At 35.3% G+C, this 21,737-nt stretch overlaps 1 protein-coding gene across 1 annotated transcript; it reads left to right on the top strand.

The window, feature by feature from the left end:
• Positions 1–355: 355 nt before the first annotated feature.
• LOC108212638 (polyadenylate-binding protein 3) lies at positions 356–21,497 on the top strand. The gene is made up of 7 exons (XM_017384359.2): positions 356–581; positions 1,524–2,299; positions 2,403–2,480; positions 2,581–2,670; positions 3,684–3,983; positions 10,816–11,037; positions 21,248–21,497. The coding sequence occupies exons 1-7, from the start codon at positions 356–358 to the stop codon at positions 21,458–21,460; spliced, it is 1,905 nt and encodes a 634-aa protein (XP_017239848.1). The 3' UTR covers positions 21,461–21,497.
• The last annotated feature ends 240 nt before the right edge of the window (positions 21,498–21,737 follow it).

Below are 21,737 nucleotides of genomic sequence, written 5' to 3'. Positions count from 1 at the left end.
GGTCATAACGACGTACATGAAAAATCCACGTGTGCATTTATTATTAATCTAATAAATAAATAAATAAACAAATACTACTGCTTAGAAACATGAGGAGTGATCGGTGTCTTCAATTGCTGCATCGACACTCGTTTCTCTCTCTAATCTACACACCATTAATGCATATATATCTCTGCAATACCTATTCACACACACACACACAAAGAAGCAATCGAAAATCTTTGTCCTGATAAATAATTACATGCACCATTAATCAATGATATAATAATATGTTCATATATTGAGTGTTGTTACAAACGCTATATTTATTGATTTTGTCATTCAGAGTGATAAAAATCTTTATAGATATATAAGAATGGCGACGGCGACGGTGCCATCACCAACGGCAGTGAGCGGTGGAGGGACGGCGATTAATAATGTGTCATTGTACGTGGGTGATCTGGACAAGAATGTGGGCGAATCACAACTCTACGATTTGTTTAGCCGGGTGGGGCAAGTGATGACGATTAAGGTTTGTAGGGATCTCATCCGCAACACATCTCTCGGTTATGCCTATGTCAATTTCACTAATCCACAAGATGGTATCTCACTCGCTCCTCTTTTTCTGCATTTTATTACCTATATATATATATATATATATATATATATATATATATATATATATATATATATATATATATATTGTGTAATGTGGTCTTCTAGCTACTTATGTTTGATCATATGTTTTCTTTTCTTCTTTGTATGACATATATGTATTCATGTGTTAGTGTTGTGCTTGTTTGTAAGTAATCGATATGATGTGCGTTTCTGGATCATTAGTACGAAGGGTTAATTCTAATTGTACTCTAAAATCCCATGCTTCCTACTTCTTTGGCAGGTTTTATTCTGTTGTGAGAGAGTTAATTGATGATTATTAGTGTGAAGGGTAAATTAGTTATCTGTTTTGAGTCTATTTGAATATATTCGTGTTTTAGAACTTGGTAGAATTTATATATGTTGCATTGAGATTTATTTTAATTATGAGACATTAATTGTGTTTCAGTTTCTAGAAAAAAATCGTAGCATGTTCTTGGGGTGTTAGCAACTACCGAATTTGGTTACAGTAGAATGCATTATTATCACGCTTAATTTTCATTTTACACATATATATCTTGAAAAATATTAACGAAGCCTCTTTGGGAACTTGAAATTCAGTTGAAATTCTGGATTTGATCAAAGGACATGTATGAATACACAAAAATGTTGGAATTTGATTTTCCTTTGAGATCCAGGACAGTCATTTACTACTATAAAATCGAGAATTTGAAAGATACCTCAAATCATGTCATGTGACATCTAATATTTGAAATGATATACATGTTCCTAAATGCAATCTATGGATTTCTATACTTGCATATTGATTCACTAAAGAAAAGATTATTAAATAAGTACTATATATATATATATATATATATATATGTAAGTTAAAAAATTATGATGGGAAAAATCTTAATTTTTTTTCTCTGTTGGTATATTTGTTGCAGCTGCTCATGCCCGGGACGTTCTAAATTTTACTAATGTCAATGGAAAACCGATCAGGATTATGTATTCTCAAAGAGATCCTAGCATGCGGAAGTGTGGATTTGCTAATGTTTTTATCAAAAACTTAGACAAATCAATTGATAACAAAGCTTTGCTGGAAACCTTCACAGCCTTTGGTACAGTGCTTTCGTGCAAAGTTGCTCTTGACAGCAACGGAAAATCACGAGGGTTTGGCTTTGTTCAGTTTGACCAGGAGGAATCTGCTCAATCTGCAATTAAACAGTTGAATGGCATGTTAATGAATGATAAACAAGTTTATGTTGGTTTTTTTATCCGTAAACAAGATAGGTGTCGGACTAGTGGCTCGCAGAAGTTCACTAATGTGTATGTTAAGAATCTCCCGGATACAGTTTCAGATGAGGACTTTAAGAATATGTTTGAGAAGTATGGTCTTATTACCAGTGCAGTTGTAATGAAAGATGCTGATGGGAAGTCTAGATGTTTTGGGTTTGTGAATTTTCAGAATCCAGATAATGCTTCCGCTGCGGTTGAAAATATGAATGGATTTTTATGTAATGAGAAAGTTTTGTATGTTGGAAGGGCTCAAAGGAAGAGCGAAAGGGAAGCTGAACTGAGAGCTAAGTTTGAACAAGAAAGAATTAGTCGATTTGAAAAGCTTAAAGGGGCAAATTTGTATTTAAAGAATCTTAATGATACTATCAATGAGGAGAAGCTGAAGGATTTATTTTCTAAGTTTGGAACCATAACATCTTGCAAGGTATGTCCTTGGACCTTGCATGTTGTTGTTGTTGTTGTTGTTGTCATGTGTTGATATGTATTCGAGCAATAATTTTCTAAAATTTACTAGTAATATCATTTAGGTAAATCTTGATCCTCAAGGGATAAGCAAAGGTTCTGGGTTTGTGGCCTTTTCTAGCCCTGATGATGCAGCAATGGCTGTAAGTTTGTTTACTTTTGTTATGCTAACTATATTATTATTGGAATTGTGATGGTTTAGATAATATTGGTTTTATAATCTCTAAAATTGTATTTATACAGTTGAATGAAATGAATGGAACTATGGTTGAAAGAAAGCCTTTGTATGTTGCTGTTGCCCATCGAAAAGATGAAAGGAGAGCTCACCTTCAGGTTAAACATTATATCATGGTTTTGAGTTATTTTATTATTTCTTGTGATTTTTATTTTTTTCTCCCATCTGCTAAAGTGATAAAAAAAATTATGTACTCTTGTTGGTTGCTTATCTAGTTATCTGTAACTGGTTGATTATGTAAAATAAATATGAGTATGAACTACAATAGCTATGAACTACGAAAGCTATTACACTGTATCATCTTAACGAGTATGTTCAGTTTGTGGAGAATTAAGCCTAATATAATAAAAGGTATGTATGCACGAAGATATTTTAGTAGGATTAACTAATCGTTATATAGCTAATAGCAGTTTTTGTGCCTCTCTTAATTAAGTTAAAATTTTAGGATGCGGGTCTTAATTTGTCTTAATTTCCATCATTAAAATGTAGTTCTTAAGCTGATTTTTTGGATGTTATTTTTCTAGTGTTAGCTAAATTTTAGGGTACCGTTTAGCATCATCACTTATAGTACTACAATGGTGCAATTATTATAGTTGCTTTTATTATCTATATAATATGCTTACAGACTTACAATGGTTGTTTTTGATAAAAAAAAATTGTTGCTATATATTGTTACTACTGCTACTACTTCACAATTTTTTTTTGTTTTTTCGCTAAATACTCAACAAACTAGATTGCACTAAATCTAAAAATATACAATAGAAATCCCTTCTAAAAGTTTTGGAATAAAAGACTATACATGAATGTGAGGAGGGAGATTGTGATCGTATATTTACTCCTACAAAGTTTAGAGGTAAAATTAAATGTTAATATGTAATAATGTTGATCAGATCTGTTTGGGTTTGCTTTTTTTTCAAAATATTGGTAGATAGAATATTCAAAATTTGATTATCATCTAATATTGTTCATTGTACTTCACCTATGCATGGCGTACCTCATTTATGCAATGACCACATTTTTCCCATTATGGTAACTCAGTAGGTTCTAACCTTTTATATTTTCACACAAAATTAATGTTAATTCATTAGTCACTAAAAATATTCTCTTTTAGGCACAATTTGCTCAAATACGAGCTCCTGGTACATTGGCAACTTTGCCTGGGGGAATGCCTGGGTTCCATCCTGGGCCACCGAGGCATCCTCAGCAGTCTCTATATTTTGGCCACGGTACCCCTGCCTTGATACCCCCTCAACTTACTGGGTATGGTTTCCAACAACAACTTGTGCCAGGAATTCGTCCTGGTGTGCCCCAAAATTTTGTTATCCCACCATATCAATTCCTAAGGCAAGGACCATCGGAACAGAGGATGGGTCAAAGAAGAAATGGAAATGCTCAGCACATGCAGCAGCAGGTAGATAGGAAATAACCTTTGTGGACTTCTTACGTTTTTCTTTCCAATCTGTGAAAATACGTATTCATCCGCCGTTAGGGTTAAAGTTCAACTTAAAATTTTAAAGAGGAGACCATGTTATGAAACATAAAAAATGACAAAATATAACTTCACTTTATATAGTACTACGATTTAAAATGGGGCTTCAGTTCTATGGATAGGTCTGAATTTAATTATTATTGTAAGCTTTAATGTTACCCCTACTTAGCAGATTAAGATGCTTTCTTTTCCATTGATAGGTATGAATTGAATTATTAGTGGAAGCATTAAAGTTGTCATAGTCCTGTATAGCCCCTTAAATATCATACTTATTGAACTCAAATTTTCTTGTTCACGACTGACTTTTTATTCCTAGACAATATATAGTTCAAAATTTATCTTACTCCTCTCTGGCTCTGCTTCTTTGTACTAATGGAGATAAAGCTTAGCTGTTAATGGATAATCATTGAGAAATATATGTAATCTTCAAAGACGTCATACTCCTTATTTTAGCTTCTTGATTGTATTGAAAAAGTGAATATTCATTGTTCATGGATTAATTTGGAATAACTTTCTAAGTAAGTGTCATGGACATATCAGTGGTTATTCTTTTTATAACTGACAGCTCCTTGATGAACAATCGGTACATTCTTATATAGTTTAATGTTATTCTTAAGTGTTTTGTTCTTAAACGACACATGTACATGTAGCCCCTTCATATTTGTACTTACCAAATTGTAGCTATGTTCTTCATGGATACTTTGATGCCTCATAACTGAAAGCTTTAAAGCCATCATATTCTTAGCCCTTCCCTGTTGGTTTTCAATATATGAATCATACAATCTTCAATAATGAATCATACAATCTTTAAAAACTTGCTTCTCATTTTTAATAAATCTCAATAAATACAAGCCGGGTAAAACCAAAATATGAGTTTTTTAGAACCAAAGTGTAAGAGGCTATAGGGTCAAGGAGCAAAAAAGCCCATGTGGTTTAGCCACATGAGCCGATAAGCCCTTGTGCTGTAAAAAAGGATTAAATATACCTCAATGGTATAGGTTTATAGTTCAATAAAACTGAGACGGACCCATCATAAATAACCGACTAAAGCATGCATAATACGATATTAAATTAAACTACAGAATTATAAATATTAAACTACAAGTCTAAAATCCACAATCCCGGAATCACCAGGGATGAGTATGAACAACATCTAAAGTTATTACAACCCAAGAAGTTAAGTCTAAGTCATTACTACACATTTTAAATCCCAAAAGTTTCCAAAAGATAAAATTAGGGAACTACGAGTTCCCAACCTGCTCCATCATACGGCGATACGCAATCCCTGATCCTGAGGTAGACTTACGGGCGGTCTACTTGAATCGGGCCATTCTCGGGTTTCACTGAAGGGTTATAATAAACAACAATATATATGAGCAAAAAGCTCAGCAAGTGAAAGCAATCTATAACAGTTCACAATATGCAGTATAATCAAGTGCAATAACAACAATGGATATCACAAGGTATAATCACAAGTAAAGGTGCAATGTGAGATAGCAATTTATTGGAATTGGAAACACACAGCGCTACGAGCATTGAGGGGTGATCAGCCCACACCAAGCTCCGAACCACATAAAGTGATTCAACCAGGGAGGATCCTCGGCACACATTGGCCATAAACAGACATCAGGCTCCCCGCTACTGATGCTGCAATAATTGACTGGCGCCTCAGTCTTAATAAATCATTATCCAATTCCTTTTAAGGTCATTTCAATTCAATTCATTTTCAAAAAGGGTCTTGATCAAAGACAAGTCATAAGCAAGGGTATTTTCAAAATACAAATGATCTTTCTAAATGAGGGAATGTTATTAAGATCAGGGTTCCAAAAGAGGTAATTCAGTTTAATGTGGGGTATCAACTTCTCATTATTCATCATGGGACTATTAGAGTGTATTCATGTGGGTATAAGGTGATATTATATGATAAAGGTAATTCAAGTATTGAGGGTATTATTGGAATCCAAAGTTTTGATCATAAGGGGTGATAAGGTAATTTAGTTCTAAGTAAACAGTAATTCAACATTCACAGGGTATACAATTATCAAGCAAGTATAAAGGAAGAGTTTCAATTGCCTAGACTACGCTTACTGAGCTCTTGTATAGATGCTTCTAGGGGTTCCTTTCCTGGCCTCCTACTTGCACCTATAATCAATAGTATCCTCGTCACTACAAGGCTAACTACCCTTTCGTGTATAAATATATATATATATATAAATAGATATATACACAAATATATATAAAATATACACTTAAACTTAATTAAACAAGTAACATATTCATCAAGTAATGCACATAACAAGTAAAGCATGGCATTTTATTACTTATCTATTATCATTTAATAATCCTCTAATTATACCTAAGTCATTTAAGCAATTAATCAAGTAGCACATAAGGCCTAAGACCAACACTTCCTAATTACACTCTACTGACCTCAACTTAACCAAATAAGAGTAAGGCACACTTGTGCCCCACCTCCCAAGACTTACAAGTGAAGTGCAACTTAAGTGACTTACTAGTAGTCTTACCTTGGCGACACTTGTGTGCCTTGGTAAAAATAATGTATCTACACTAAGTGCATTGACTTAAACTAACTTGCACTATCTATTATGACTTAAAAATAACTCATGGACTCAATATGAGGTCAAGGCCTCACTGATGACATACTCAAATGCAATGCACCCTAAGTTGGTTCTAAAATGTGACTCTATGTGTGACACTTGTGTTCTTTAGTGGAAATGAGGCATCTCCACTGAAGGCATTGACTCCAAACTAATTTCTACAGGTTGATATGATCCTAAACTAACTTTATGCAGTGGTGTTACTCAAAGGCCTTGCCTACAAGGGTCTTTAAAAACTAGTGTACTAAGGTGACCATTCTGCCTAGGCAGTTTGGCACCTCTTGGGGGTCTTGGCAAAAACAAGTGTTTCCACCATGTGCCTTGGTAAAATTGTGACTCCTCTGGATACCTAAGACTTACATCTAAGTTTTGCACTTGTAATGACACTAAGGCCTTGCTCCGGCCTCCTTGGGCCTCCATGCCAAGTTGGCACAGAACACCTTGACTTGCTGTGGGGACTGCCCTGACTTTACCAACTTGAAACTCACTATACTCACTCAATACACCAATCCAATGTCTCAAATAGCTTCCTAAGACTTCCCTAAACTCATCTAAATCAAGGCCCCATGAGGGCCTCACCAATGACATAGTTTTAACCTCTTAAGGATGCAATTGATCCTAAAGTGCCCTGTTCTGCCCTATACTCAAAAAAATGTGTGTGTGTACCTATGTAAATGATTGTTTTTATGAATTTAATGGTTACTGGAGACTTGTATATACCAAGTCCTAACTCCAGGTAACTCGGGCCTATGAGGGCCTAAGCATGACATCTCCATTTCTCAAGGTTTCTATGGTGTAAAAATCTGTTTTTGTGTGTGTGTGACTCCTTCCACCTTAACTCCCTTCCAATCACCATAAACCAACAACCAAGCCTCAAATCTAAGTCTATACTATACATATACCTACTGACTATCCTCACCAATAAAGATACCACAATTTTTAACCATATAACATACAATGCCGAAGTAAAATAGTGAACCAAAACAGAGCAAAATTTTCAGGGAGCATACATGAGCAAAATTTCGAATATATCAACATGATACTCTCAAGATAACTACTGACTATTACTAGATATCATCATACACACTATAAACTCTCATTTAATCACTTGGATCATGGCATGCATTACTCAAAAATCGCATACAAAACTCAAATTCATGGCATTGCATTCGGTTTTCACATAACTCAACATGCATTACTAGAATCTCTCATATATAGGTCTAAATCATGTTGTAACATCTAAATACAAGTCATGCAAGGGCTGAATATACACAATAATCTCACCACAACACTATAGCCTTCGGATTTCAAGAAACCAACTCCCAAAATCATGAAATTTTCGAGTGACAACATACATACATTCGGCTCTTCTTTAGAGTCATGGCCGAATGTGATGACTCATGAGTATGACTTGGTCAAATAGAGGCATAACCCTCACCAAGAGCACCTCAAGTTCATCTTTAAGAACCTCCAAAATAGTGACCCTAAGCTCATAAGAACCAAGGCCCTATTTCGGCTCCATTTGAACATGCAAAGCACAACTAACCTTGAATTTGAAAGTACTCACAAGAAGTTGCTAGAGGAGAGCGATCCTTGCTCGGTTTTGTGAAGAGATGAAAAAAAATGGTGAGAGGGAGATGAGGGTGAGCTTCGGCCGAATGGAGGAGAGAAAAGTGGAGAGAGTTTGTGTGGTTTTGTGTGGTTTTGTGTGTGTTGAAATGAGAGTTTTGTTTGGTTTTTGTGGCTTGACTTGACCAAAAGAGTGAGTGGAATGGAGAGATTACAAGACTACCCTTTTAGCAAGTATTAGTGGAAATGCATGCAAGGGCTTATTGGTAACCTACATGGTCAAGTGAGGTGATTGTACGGTCTTACCCTCGGTCATAATACTAGTCAAAGTTGCATGCAAGGATACACTAGTCATTTGCTAATTAATAAAAGTGTGATTAAAGAGTATTAAAAGAAAGAGTTTTAGTAAATAAAGTACAAATCTATAAATCATGAAATTAATATCACAAATAATATGAGATTTTAGAAGTTTAATAAAATAGTTTTCAAAAATTTTGGATCAAGAATGAATTTTAAAAGAATTATTACAAGTAAAGCTCTAATACTCACATCACACAAAAATATAAAAGCACGAATACAATACACGTAAAATCACGAAAGAAATCTATATCACATCGCTATTTAGCAAGTTATAATCTATCGGCTACTCGCAATTTATCAAATATCACTAAATCGCATAAATCTATATTATTATTAAATCGGGTAGCGACAACGATCACATTTATTAATATTAAGCCAAAACCGTCGCAACTAGTAATATCATTTAATCGCGTAGCGAGATTTATTCGTCAAATTTTAAACAAGTACATTCTAATTACAATCGGAAGTCACATAATAATAAACGAGTCAAATTCACATAATTTAACAATTAAGACACGAAATTTATATATCACCAAAATGAAATACTGTAATATATATATATATATATATATATATATATATATATATATATATATATATATATATATATATATATATATTTGAGTTAAGTTCTAAGGAGTACACAAAAACATTGGAGTATTGGAGTACAAATCATAATTTTTTAGTTTGATCCTATATAATATCTTTGATTATCCAAATTTTGATATAATCTATCATTTATAAGTTCTCTTGCACATTATTGTCAATTAATCATTAATATCTTTCAACTTTAACAAGTATTAAGATTATTGTTCTGCTTATTAGTTATATTGCAGAACATAGAGTCCTACGATTTATAAAAGTAATTATTCTACCATTTGATCACGATGTTTATGTTGCAGAACATAATGTGCAGGTTGTCAAATATTTACAAATAATATTATTGGACAAAAAAAATTGAAATTTAGATGACTAGATTACATTTTATCAAACTTTGTACTCCAATTTTTTTTGTACTCCATAGAACTTAACTCTCTCTCTCTCTCTCTCTCTCTATATATATATATATATATATATATATATATATATATATATATATATATATAAGTCAAATATTACAGGCGTTACAAAAACCCTTCATCAAGTTAGTTTTTCTTAAGCATGGTTAAAAGTACAAGCTTATATATATAAAAAAAAACTTAACTTGTGAGCTATATATTTATATTTATATTAATATATTAGAAAATTAATGTATATATAGTATGAGCTCACATTTATAAACTTGACATTATAATTGTCATTATGTATTCTCCAATTTCATTTAACATTATTAGTGCCAAAGATGAGTGCTAGAACTTAGCTCCTAATCTTAATAATTTGGTAAGGATGGTACCTAAATAAACTTATAAATGGCTTGATCTTTGTGTACGTGAATATGTTTTCAACAGACTATATTTTTATCATGCTATAAGGATGCTTCTATTAAGGAAATGGTTTTTAAGTGAAGATATTTTGATTTGGAATGACATGTCAAGGAAGTATAGCACAAGGTCTTGCTATTTAAGTCTTATCCAAGTTAAAGAAGATCCATGTATTTAGAGTTTAATGGGGAAATTCGAAATTCTAGCTAAAGTAAAATAGTCATTACCGCCTGTTTTTTTTAAGAAAAAGGGATATTAAAAGATCATGGATTTATTTGGTTCCGCAGCTAAAGGTGATTTTTGCTCCTTAACCTGAGGTTAAATTACCTCTATCAACATTGTTTTTGGGGATGGGGTGTTGAATGTTTTGTGATAGTTTTTCTTTTTAATCTTTTATATTTGGTGTTGAAAGTCTGGTGATAGTTTTTCTCAATCTTGTATATTTTATCATTTATATATTTTCTACTCCAGCTAATTAATATTTGACAACATACGCTGAAAATTATTATACCTCATATTAGTCATTACGGTCACATTTTGTACTTTGTTTTCAAAAAATTTGTAGGCACGTTAGAGTTCTTGATAATTTCCATGTAAAGTATTTTTCTCTATTTTCTTTATGCTACATTCGAGAAATTTAAACTTAAATTCGAGTCCAAGGTTATTTAAAGTTTTTGGTCAATTTTCATTTCATGCAACATGAAATTGGTAGCCCAATGTGTCCTTATACTCTTATTCTTATATCAAAGCAAGATCGTTTTGTTTTTTAACTTTTTACGAATGTAGTGGATGCCACGGAATGCCAATAATGGCTTCAGCAGATACATGGCAAATGGGAGGAGTGGTGACGCAACTGTGGTTCCTCAAGCTGTTATGGGCCAGATGATGCCATTGCCTATTGATGGGTCTATAAGAGCACCTCTTGATTCCCAGCATGCTGGTCCAGTGCCAAAGCCGACAACACTTGCTTCAGCTCTAGCTTCTGCTAATCCTGCAAATCAAAGAGTGGTACTTTATGTTTACCATCCTTTTGTATATCCTTATGTTAGGTCCTATAAATTTACTATATTAGTTTATATAATGAACACAATCAATCACACAGAATAACAATATAAGAGATTGAAAGCAGTAAATTCTTATTCACAAAGCTTAATCGGTTACAAAAACTCTCTCAGTGATTTATATATTATCACTAAGAGCTGCTAGGGTTCTGTAAAATATACTCGATAACTCAACTCGTATAGAGTAACCCTAATATGTGTCTATATATACACAGTTACAAAATCAATCTCTGATTTGATATCCTATAAATCAGCTATGTATTCTATCAATCAAAGATTGCTACTGTTTTCTGTTTGGTTTCCATAGTCAGCAAATCACTCCTCCGCTTCTATCCTTCCTTGAAGTATATCCGCTTCCGAGCTCTTTCCACGTGTAAACTCTGACGAGTCTTGACTATGTAAACTCTGATCAGACTTTATTAAACTCTGGTCAGACTTTATTAAACTCTGATCAGCTTCCAGCTTAAACTCTGATCACTCCTGTTCTAAAACAAACTTTAAGAACATTAGTAATCATCAATTATATCTAACAATCTCCCCCAACTTGTGCATAAATATGTTATGTGCAAGTTAACAGATAATTGATGATGTCAAAACAAATAAGTCAAATGCAACAGAGTTTAGCTATATAACCATAACAGAAAACTTTTTTAAACTTACAGATACTTTACTCCTTAGCTTCATAGACACCATGAGCTGTCTTTAAATATTCCTTGAGGAGTTCTCTTTCAGCTTCTGCAAGTGCTGTGATCATCTGTCTCTTGATCTCTCTTAGTTCTGGATCTGAAACTCCAGTTTGATAGATTGCAGCTCTAAGATCATAGATCTTGTTTCTTCTCATGTCTTTATCCAGCCTGATGTAGTAAGCTTTATCAGACTCTTCATTGAATGTAAGAGCACTGATTCCAGCTACTGTTTCTATTTTTGCTGAATTCTTCTTCATCTCAACTAGCTGACCTTGATCATTGAAGTACTTAGGAATAAAAGGTCCAGCATTCTTGTTTCCTGTTATACCCATCTTTCTCTTGATTTGATCCTTGATCAGATTTGAGATGTGCTGACATGATTTGTTCTTCACTTGAAATATGTACTGAACATATCTCAACTCTTCCCAGTGTTTAGCATAAAGATCAGCTTCAATAACTCTAAACACTGTTCCATCAGACATAAAGTATATGAGAACATTATCACCTCTGTCATTCTTCACCAGTTGAACTGAATCAAGCTTGTCCATTCTTTCTTGCAAAGCTCCAGTCTTTGGTGCACAGAGGGATGAGGGATCATTAGGCATTGATGCTATGCTCTGCTCAAATACTTCATATTTTGATCCTAACCCTCCTTTATTTCTTCCTGCTTTTTGATGAGAGATTGGTTGAATTGAACCCTTGTCAAATTTTATCTCAGTCATCAAACTAGGCTTTACAAATCCTGATAAAGGAGTGATAGTTGGTTTAAACACAACTTGAGCCTTGTTAGAGGTTGTATCTTTCTTTGCTTCCTCATTAACTTGAGCTGTGTCAGAGGTTAATTTTTCTTCTTGTGATTCTGCAATATGAGCTTTGTCAGAGATTGCAGCTTCTGATTTCTTTCCTTTTACAACTTGATCTCTGTCAGAGGTTGTAGACTTCTTCTGAATCCAGCCTTTCTCAAGGCGATCATCTACTATGCTTTTGCCTTTGCTTGTATATTCATCTTCAGAGTATACCTTTTTGATTGGTAAACTCTGATCAGCAATAGTAGTTTCCTTGATCATTATTCCTTTTTCCTTTGGTCTGGCAGTTGATTTTGCAGGTTTCTGAATTTGTCCTGAGTTTATAGCTTCAACATATTCTTTCTTCAGTTCAGCTTCCTCTGCAGCAATCAATTCCAAATCCAATTTAGCTTCTGGATTTTCTTGTTCAAATATCAGTCTAGCATATTCTTCATCAGTCATTGGTTTATCTGATCCAGCCACTGGTCTTTGCTTTGATCCAGATGTGACATTGTGTGTTGGAGCTGGAGCAGACTTTGAGCTTTGCTTAGACTGTTTTGCACTGTCAGAGTTTGAAACTCTTCCACCAGTTGCAGCTTGAAATCTCTTGTTCTTTGTGAAGTCATCCACATCATCATCATCATCACTTTTCTTTCTTTTCAGAGTTTGAGAAGTAGACTTGCATTTGACTTTTGCTACTCTCTCCCCCTTTTTGACATCATCCTCATCAGGAATCAGTACTGAGGTTATCAGAGAAAGTGAAGATTGGATGGCTTCAAGCTGTTTAGACATTGTCTCTTGAGTGGACTCAATGTTTGACATCCTCAGTTCCAGAGATTGATTTGCAGACACCAGCTTCTTCATGTCTTCCTTCAGAGGTAGTAAATGCCTTTTCTTGTCCATATTCTGAGTTTCAGACAAGTTAGCTACCTCTGTTCTAAGACCATCTACTGACTTAGATGTCTGAGCATGAGCAGTATGAAATGTCTTCAGATATAGAACTGTGGCTTTGAGGCTTGACATGACATCAGAGTTTGTAATTTTTTTCTCTGCCAAGGATAGAAATTCTTCAGCCTTTACTGGCTCCAGAGAATGCTGGTGACTCAGCCAGAGTTTATCCCATACTTCATTAGGTGGATCAACCTGAAGATCCCTGGAAAGAGGCTCAGAGTTTGTCTTCAGAGTCTGCAGTCTGGCATTGTATTGACTGGTAGACTCCCACTTCTGTTGTTGAAGAGACATGGGGACTTCATCCTCATTTTCATCATCTTCATTTTCATCATCCTCATCATCATCAGATGCAGGATCAACATCATCTTCAACAGGATCTGGAACAACATTCTCTTGATCTGCAGATTTTTATTTGCTGGGCTCTTCATCAGCCTTAGCAAGTGACTGCAATGCTTCCAATACTACCTTGTCAGAGTCTGCAATTACAGCATCTGACTTGTAATTTTCTGGAGCTGTATCATGAATTATGGCACCCTCAGGAAATTTCAATGGAGATTGAGGAATTGGAGTGGAGGGTCCATGATCAGAGATTGGAGTGTGAGGATCAGACAATGTTGTCCCAGCTTCAGTTGTAACTGGTTCCTTGCAGATCATTTCCTCATCTACTTCAGATGAAGTAGAAGATGCTGTAGCAGTAGAGAGTGGAACAGCTTGAAGAGGATGCACCATCAGAGCTTGAGAAGAATCAGGAAGTGTAGTAGATGGTGCTTGCTCTTCCTCAATAGTGAAATCAGTGATCTCAGTAATGGGTACCTTTGCCTTCTTAGGCTTGTTTGCCCTTGCTTTAAATCTAACTTTTCTTGACTGAGGGCTAGCCTGAGGAGGTTCAGAGTTTGTTGCATGAGAGGGTTCCAGATCATCATAGTCATAAGCTGCAACAAGTCTCCTTCTTTTCTGCTTTGGTGGAGAAGCAGCTTCAGGGTTTAAAGTCTTAGAGACTGTATCAGAGTTTACAGTAGGAACTGTATCAGAGTTTGTTGGCACATCAGACTTTGTCTTCAGAACTTGTGTAGCAACAGAGGTTCTGGTCTTCACAGTGGAAGGGGCTGCATCAGACTTTGTAGCCCTTGTTGACTTGGTCTGGAAGGTTGAGGTTGTTGTTGTTGGGGTTGTTGTTGTTGGACTGGGGGCAAATCCATCCTAGCTCTAACTGGAGCTGGAATTAGGAGAGGCCTCTGGATTGGATACTTCTCATCTTTTAAGATGAGGTCCTTGAACACCCTTTTATGAAGCCTAAAGGGCTTGATCTCATCATCAACAGCAAAATCCACCTCACCAACAGTGGCATTAAACAGTAATTGACAAAATCTTGAGAAATATATGATTTGTCTATTTTCATGCATTCTTTCACCAATATTTCTAAGAACTAATCTACCAAAATCAAAATTAGTAGAGTAGATCAGAGAATACCCAATTTGTAGCATATCCATGGGTATAGCATCCCAGTTGGTGCTTTTCTTCTGGAAAGCCCTCGTGATACAGTCAAAGAAGAAGCTCCATTCCCTTCTTAGTCCTGAACGCTTTAATTGTCCCAATTTATCAAGCGATTCACTGTAGCCCAGAGCATTCATCATGCCCCTGAGATTGGTATCTCCATTTGTGATGTAAGCTACATTCTCTGGCATGTTGAATGCTTGACGAACTGTGGCTGGAGTAACAGCATACTCCTCCCCTTCATATTCGAACACAATAGATGGTGATCCATCTGCACCACCATTATCATATTGCCCTGTCCTCCAAAAAGTGATGATTTGGCTTCTAGAGAGTCTGGCAGGAGCGGTAAGAGCAGTAGCCAGGGCACTCTGTGCCAGGAATTGCTGGATTGGATGATAATCCCTTGGAGCATCTGCTGTGTTAAGAATGGCAGCGTGGTTGTTGGGAACAAATTCCACACCTGCATGAGTAAACGCTGAAGTCGCCATTAGAACAGAGTTTGTAAAGGAAGAAAGGTGTTTGAGAAAGTGTGTAAGATAAGATTTGAGTTGCAGAGAGAAAAGCTTAAGAGTTTGTTGAGAGAGTGTGTGTAAAGATGAAGTGTATAAGTGAATAACAAGCAATAAAATCTGATTTGATAAACTCTTCAGATTTTGTTTAGCTGTACACGCTTGGACTTTTGTTCAGCTGTACACCTGTCAGATTTTAACTGGTAGATGAGTGTTAGTGGCATGGAGAAAAGAAAATAGTAATCATGAGCGCAGTAAAACTTGTGCAGTTATAAATGTTGATTACACGTTCTCCTATTAAAAAGTTTTACATGTAAGCCCACTAACAATACAGCCGTTTGGAACACTCTCTTCACATTCTCTGAATATTTAAACTCCTGAGATGTACAAGATTTTAAAAAAAAATCAAGATCAAATCCCTCGAATTTTAAACTCTGAGATTTAAAACAAAGAAAATAAATTTCTAAGTACCTCAGAATAAGACATAATGTTTAGAAAATTCATCAAAAATCAGATTTTGTCATAAAATCCATAGCTCAATAATGTGCTTGTGAAATAATGTGTGTGATTTAACATATTAAATCAGAGACTAAAGAATTTCATAATTTCCTAAGAATAAGGAAGACAAATATAATCTGTTCAAACTCTCAAGACATAGAGAAGTGACATACTCTGATGAAGAATTATGCAATTAAATACCCCCTATATATATATATATTTATATATAAGGACGCTTCTCAGGGCAAATGAGGCACGACCTTTAAATATAATATTGCATCAGTATTTCTCCAATAATCAGAGATTGTGACTGGTCACCATAGATTATAAAATCTTAGAAATTACTTAATACCAGCAAATGTTTGGGTCTTCCCAGTCACTGTCATATAGACATCTAAGATCTCAAAGGAGTACCATGCTTATCATCTGGGGTGTATTGGCTTAGATATAAAGTCATCAGAGTTTATAACCACTGTGCATCTCTAATTTAATGAGAGAAAATTCAAATTAATCAGTCTCACTTATAATTAAGATATGTGAAGTAAAAGAGTCTCAATGATATTAACATGCTTCTTGTGTAATACAGTTGCACAAAATTGAGATCAAGATTGAAGAACTTAACTGAGATTCATGATTACTAATTCAGATCATGCTTCATAGTATCTTCACAGGTTATTTGTCTCAAAGAAATAAAATGAGATCATTTATCAAGATTCAGAGTTTACAAACATCAGAGAATATCGTCAGAGAATGACAATCAGAGTATAACAAACAGAGTATATCATCAGAGAATGTCATCAGAGTTTAACAATCAGAGTATATCATGGCAAATTTGTGAGCAATACATATGGTAATTTGACAATTTAAACTTGAAAGATCTGACCATTATGTTTACTCAGTTCCTGATATCATTCCTAGCTCATTCACCAGCCTAGTAAAGGTTGCTTCACATAGTGGTTTAGTGAATATGTCTGCTAGCTGCTGTTCAGTGGGAACAGAGTGAAGTTCAATGGTTCCTTCCAGTACATGCTCCCTTATAAAATGATATCTTATACTGATGTGCTTTGTCAGAGAATGTTGAACTGGGTTTCCTGTCATAGCAATAGCACTTTGGTTATCACAATAAATAGGAATTTTAGAAAAGGATAACCCATAGTCCAACAATTGATTCTTCATCCAAAGAATTTGAGCACAGCAGCTGCCTGCAGCTATATACTCTGACTCTGCTGTTGATGTTGATATTGACTTTTGCTTCTTGCTGTACCAAGAAACAAGTCTTCCACCCAGAAATTGACAACTCCCACTTGTGCTTTTCCTGTCAATTTAGCCTCATCAAGCATAGTTCTGGCAGCTTCTATTAGAGTCCTGTTTTTCCTTTCAACTTCACCATTTTGCTGTGGTGTTCCTGGTGCAGAAAATTGTTGCACTACACCTCTTTCTTTGCAGAACTCTTCCATTGTTGAATTTCTGAACTCAGTTCCATTATCACTTCTAATGATCTTTACTTTGTCTTAAGATTCATGGTCCAGTTGCTTCACATGATCCATCAGATGCAAAGCTGTTTCATCTTTAGAGTGAAGAAAATATACCCAAGTGTATCTAGTATACTCATCAACAATGACAAGAGCATATTTCTTCCTTGAAATGGATGGTACATTAACTGGTCCAAATAGATCAACATGTAGAAGATGATATGGCTTCTTTATTGAGAATTCAGTCTTACTCTTGAAGGATGTCTTTCTCTGCTTGGCCTTTTGACATGAATCACATAGACCATCTGAAGTGAGTAGTGATTCAGGGAGTCCTCTCACAAGCTTTTTCTTTATAAGCTCATTTATGGAGTTGAAATTGAGATGTGAGAGCTTCTTGTGCCACTTCCAACTTTCTTCTGCAGAGATTCTTGTAGATAAGCAAATTGCTTTTCCTTCAGAGTTTGTAGGCAAGTTGATTTCATAAATGTTTCCATGTCTGTGAGCAATCACTGCCACCTTGCCTGTTGACTTGCTTACTATCTCACTGTGTTCTTCATAGAAATCAACATGATATCCTCTGTCACAGATCTGACTGACAGAGAGTAAATTGTGTTTTAGCCCTTGAACAAGAGCTACATTTGAGATGATGACATTTCCAAGATTGATGTTGCCATATCCCAGAGTCCTTCCTATGTTGCCATCTCCATAAGAAACACTTGGGCCAGCTTTCTCCACAAACTCTGACAGCAGGGCCTTATTTCCAGTCATGTGTCCTGAACATCCACTGTCCAAGACTAGGATATTCTTTCTGTTGCCCTGCAATCACAAAGACCACTAATTGTTAGTTTAAAGGACCCAGACTTGCTTGGATCCCTTGGCCTTATTAAGTTTGTTAGCTTTTGCAGCGGAATTATTATTATCAGAGTTTGAGCTAACAGACTTTGGAACAGAGTTTGTACTAGAAACAGATTTTGTACTTGCAGAGTTTTTATTAACCTTTTTCAAAGAAGGTTTCAATTGATAATAATCATAATACAAACTATGATATTCTTTGCAAGTATAAATAGAATGCCATAAACTACCACAATGAAAACATGGATCTTGTGGTTTATATCTAATACTACTTTTTCTAACTCCAGACTTTGTAGGTAAGGAGTTAATGTCCTTGTTCTTCCTGCAAAAATTAGCAAGATGATTAGTATTTCCACAGTTATGGCATGTCTTCCTAGGTGCATTTGGAATAGGCATGTAGTTATTACTCTTGTCTATTCCAACCTTGCCATTTCTATTTTTCCTAGGCTCCTTGTCTTTGTTATCAGACTTCACCTCTTTAAGCTTATGCTTAAGCTGTTTCTGAGTCATCAGTCCTATGTTAACCTGTTTGGGCTTATCAGATTTTAAATTGTTGTTAATCTCTGATTCTGGTCTACTCTGTTTAGACTTAGAGGATTCAGCAACAAATTTAACAGGTTTAACCTTAGGTTTTTCAGTTTTAACAAACTCTATTTTTGATGACTCAGCTTCTGAGTTATCAGTGTAACCTAGTCCCTTCTTCCAGTTTCCACTACCTAAGATATCCTGAGTAGTTTTGCCTGAATTAGTCCATGTCTTAATAATATCCCTTTCCTTAGCAAGTTCTGATTGAAGAGATGCATACCTCTTTAATAGTTCATCTTTGACAATGACAGCATCATCTCTCTCTTTCTGAACTTCTAACATCTGAACTAATTCTTTTTCTAGATAATCATTCCTTTTCTTTACACTTAGAGTTTCAGATTTTAATCTTTCATTCTCTAAAGTCTGATCTCTAAAGCTGATATGCAAAGTTTTAAGGAACAATCTTAACTCAGTTATATCTTCAGTATCAAAGGCAAGAGTAGAATGAGGTACCTTAGCAGTAGATTCAGAGTTGTTGTCAGTGTTTGCCATCAGAGCATAATTGACTTCTTCCTCTGAATCAGATGTATCTGTCCAGTTTCCTTTCTTGGTGATAAAGGCTTTTTCCTTTTCTTTCTTGGCTTTCTTGCATTCAGATGCAAAGTGACCCTTTTCACCACAGTTGAAACAGGTATACTTGTCAGCTTTTCCAGCTTTTCCTTCCTTGCCCTCATTCTTCCTGAAGTTCTTCTTATCATAAACTCTGTCAGAGTTTCTGTCTTTCCTTGAGAAACTTTTGCCTTTGTTGAACTTTTTGTAAGCCAACTTCTTGAAGCTTTTCACCATCAATGCTGCTAACTGCATCATCTCATCATCACTGTCTTCAGAGTCTGAGGGAACATCAGAGTTTGAGTCATCAGAGTTTGATGACTCAATGTCAGACTTTGTGACATGAGCTTTTCCTTTGCTCTTAGCAGCTTCCTCTTGAACTTTTAGAGCAACAGACTTTGATTTGCCTCCATGACGTTTGCTCCTCTGCTCCATCTCAAGTTCATAAGTCTTCAGTCTTCCAAAAACATCATCAAGAGACATTTCTCCAAGATCAAGATTGTCTCTTATTGTAGTGACTTTCAAATCCCATTTTTCAGGAAGAGCCAGAAGGAATTTGAGGTTTGAGTCTTCAAGATCATATTCCTTGTTCACCAGAGATAAGTCATTCAACAGTTTGACAAATCTGTCATACAGATCTGTCAAGGACTCACCAGATTTTGAGTCAAAGTGCTCATACTCCTGTGTAAGGATGGTTTTTCTGTTCTTCTTGATGGCTTGAGTTCCCTGACATCTGGTTTCCAGAGCATCCCAGATTTGTTTAGCAGTTTTGCACCCAATCACCCTATTAGACATTGCATTATCAAGGGCACTGTGCAGAAGGTGTTTCACCTTTGAGTCTTTACCAATTGACAAGATGTCCTCAGGGGTATAATCTTTCTTGTCTTTTGGAACCATCTTCTGAGGTTCATCTCCAAGCCTAACAGAGAGTTTGGTGGGCATATGTGGTCCATCATAGATCCTGTCAAGGTATTCTGGATCGACGGAGTCTAGAAATATAATCATTCTCTCTTTCCAGACTGGATATTCAGATGCCTTAAGGACTGGAACTCTAAAAGACGAAGCTTGTGATTTTTCAGACATGATTGTGATTAAGATCTCACTGTAGTTATCTTAACAGACCTGGCTCTGATACCACTTGTTAGGTCCTATAAACTTACTATATTAGTTTATATAATGAACACAATCAATCACACAGAATAACAATATAAGAGATTGAAAGCAGTAAATTATTATTCACAAAGCTTAATCGGTTACAAAAACTCTCTCAGTGATTTATATATTATCACTAAGAGCTGCTAGGGTTCTGTAAAATATACTCGATAACTCAACTCGTATAGAGTAACCCTAATCTGTGTCTATATATACACAGTTACAAAATCAATCTCTGATTTGATATCCAATAAATCAGCTATGTATTCTATCAATCAAAGATTGCTACTGTTTTCTGTTTGGTTTCCATAGTCAGCAAATCACTCCTCCGCTTTTATCCTTCCTTGAAGTATATCCGCTTCTGAGCTCTTTCCACGTGTAAACTCTGACGAGTCTTGACTATGTAAACTATGATCAGACTTTATTAAACTCTGGTCAGACTTTATTAAACTCTGATCAGCTTCTAGCTTAAACTCTGATCACTCCTGTTCTAAAACAAACTTTAAGAACATTAGTAATCATCAATTATATCTAACACCTTATTTTTTAATTATTTGCTCTATTTTTAGGAGGCATTTGAATCCTTTACTGGTCTCAAGTGTGTTAATGGTATTGAAATTTCAGATGTTAGGGGAACATATATATCCTCTTGTACAATGTTTAGAGAATGAGCATGCAGGAAAAGTTACTGGTATGTTGTTGGAGATGGACCAAACGGAGGTGCTTCATCTCATTGAATCCCCAGACGCATTAAAGAAAAAGGTTGCCGAGGCAATGGATGTTCTCCGTGTAGCAAACACTGCAGCAGCTTCTGATGTTGCTGAGATTTCTTCTTGACAAAATGAGTGGAATCTCATGGTTACTGATCTCTATAAGCAAGACTTACATGTTGCTGCTTTGGGCCTAATTTTTGTAATGTTTGTAAACGGTGACTGCGGTTTTTTTTTCTCTTTTCGTTTCAAAATTAAACTAGACTGTCATAAGGTGTTTTTTCTGAGGTTTAGCTAGACATTGTTTAGGCTTAAATCCTAGTGAGTATTTAAGAACTTGTGGAATACTTAACCTTTTACTTGACTATTATTACAATTTATCCCTATTGTTACACCTCAAGCTC

Source organism: Daucus carota, chromosome 3 (assembly GCF_001625215.2).
Source record: "Daucus carota subsp. sativus chromosome 3, DH1 v3.0, whole genome shotgun sequence".
NCBI classification, from domain to species: domain Eukaryota; kingdom Viridiplantae; phylum Streptophyta; class Magnoliopsida; order Apiales; family Apiaceae; genus Daucus; species Daucus carota.
Note: the sequence above shows the minus strand (reverse complement) of the source record. Positions and strands in the feature narration are given on the sequence as shown.

What these genes read in the sequence shown, in the direction of transcription:
- LOC108212638 (XM_017384359.2), top strand. Translation starts at nt 356, where the DNA reads ATGGCGACGGCGACGGTGCCATCACCAACGGCAGTGAGCGGTGGAGGG. An exon ending in GAACCATAACATCTTGCAAG is followed by an intron (nt 2,300 to 2,402) that starts GTATGTCCTTGG and finishes AATATCATTTAG; the next exon opens with GTAAATCTTGATCCTCAAGG. An exon ending in AAAGGAGAGCTCACCTTCAG is followed by an intron (nt 2,671 to 3,683) that starts GTTAAACATTAT and finishes ATTCTCTTTTAG; the next exon opens with GCACAATTTGCTCAAATACG.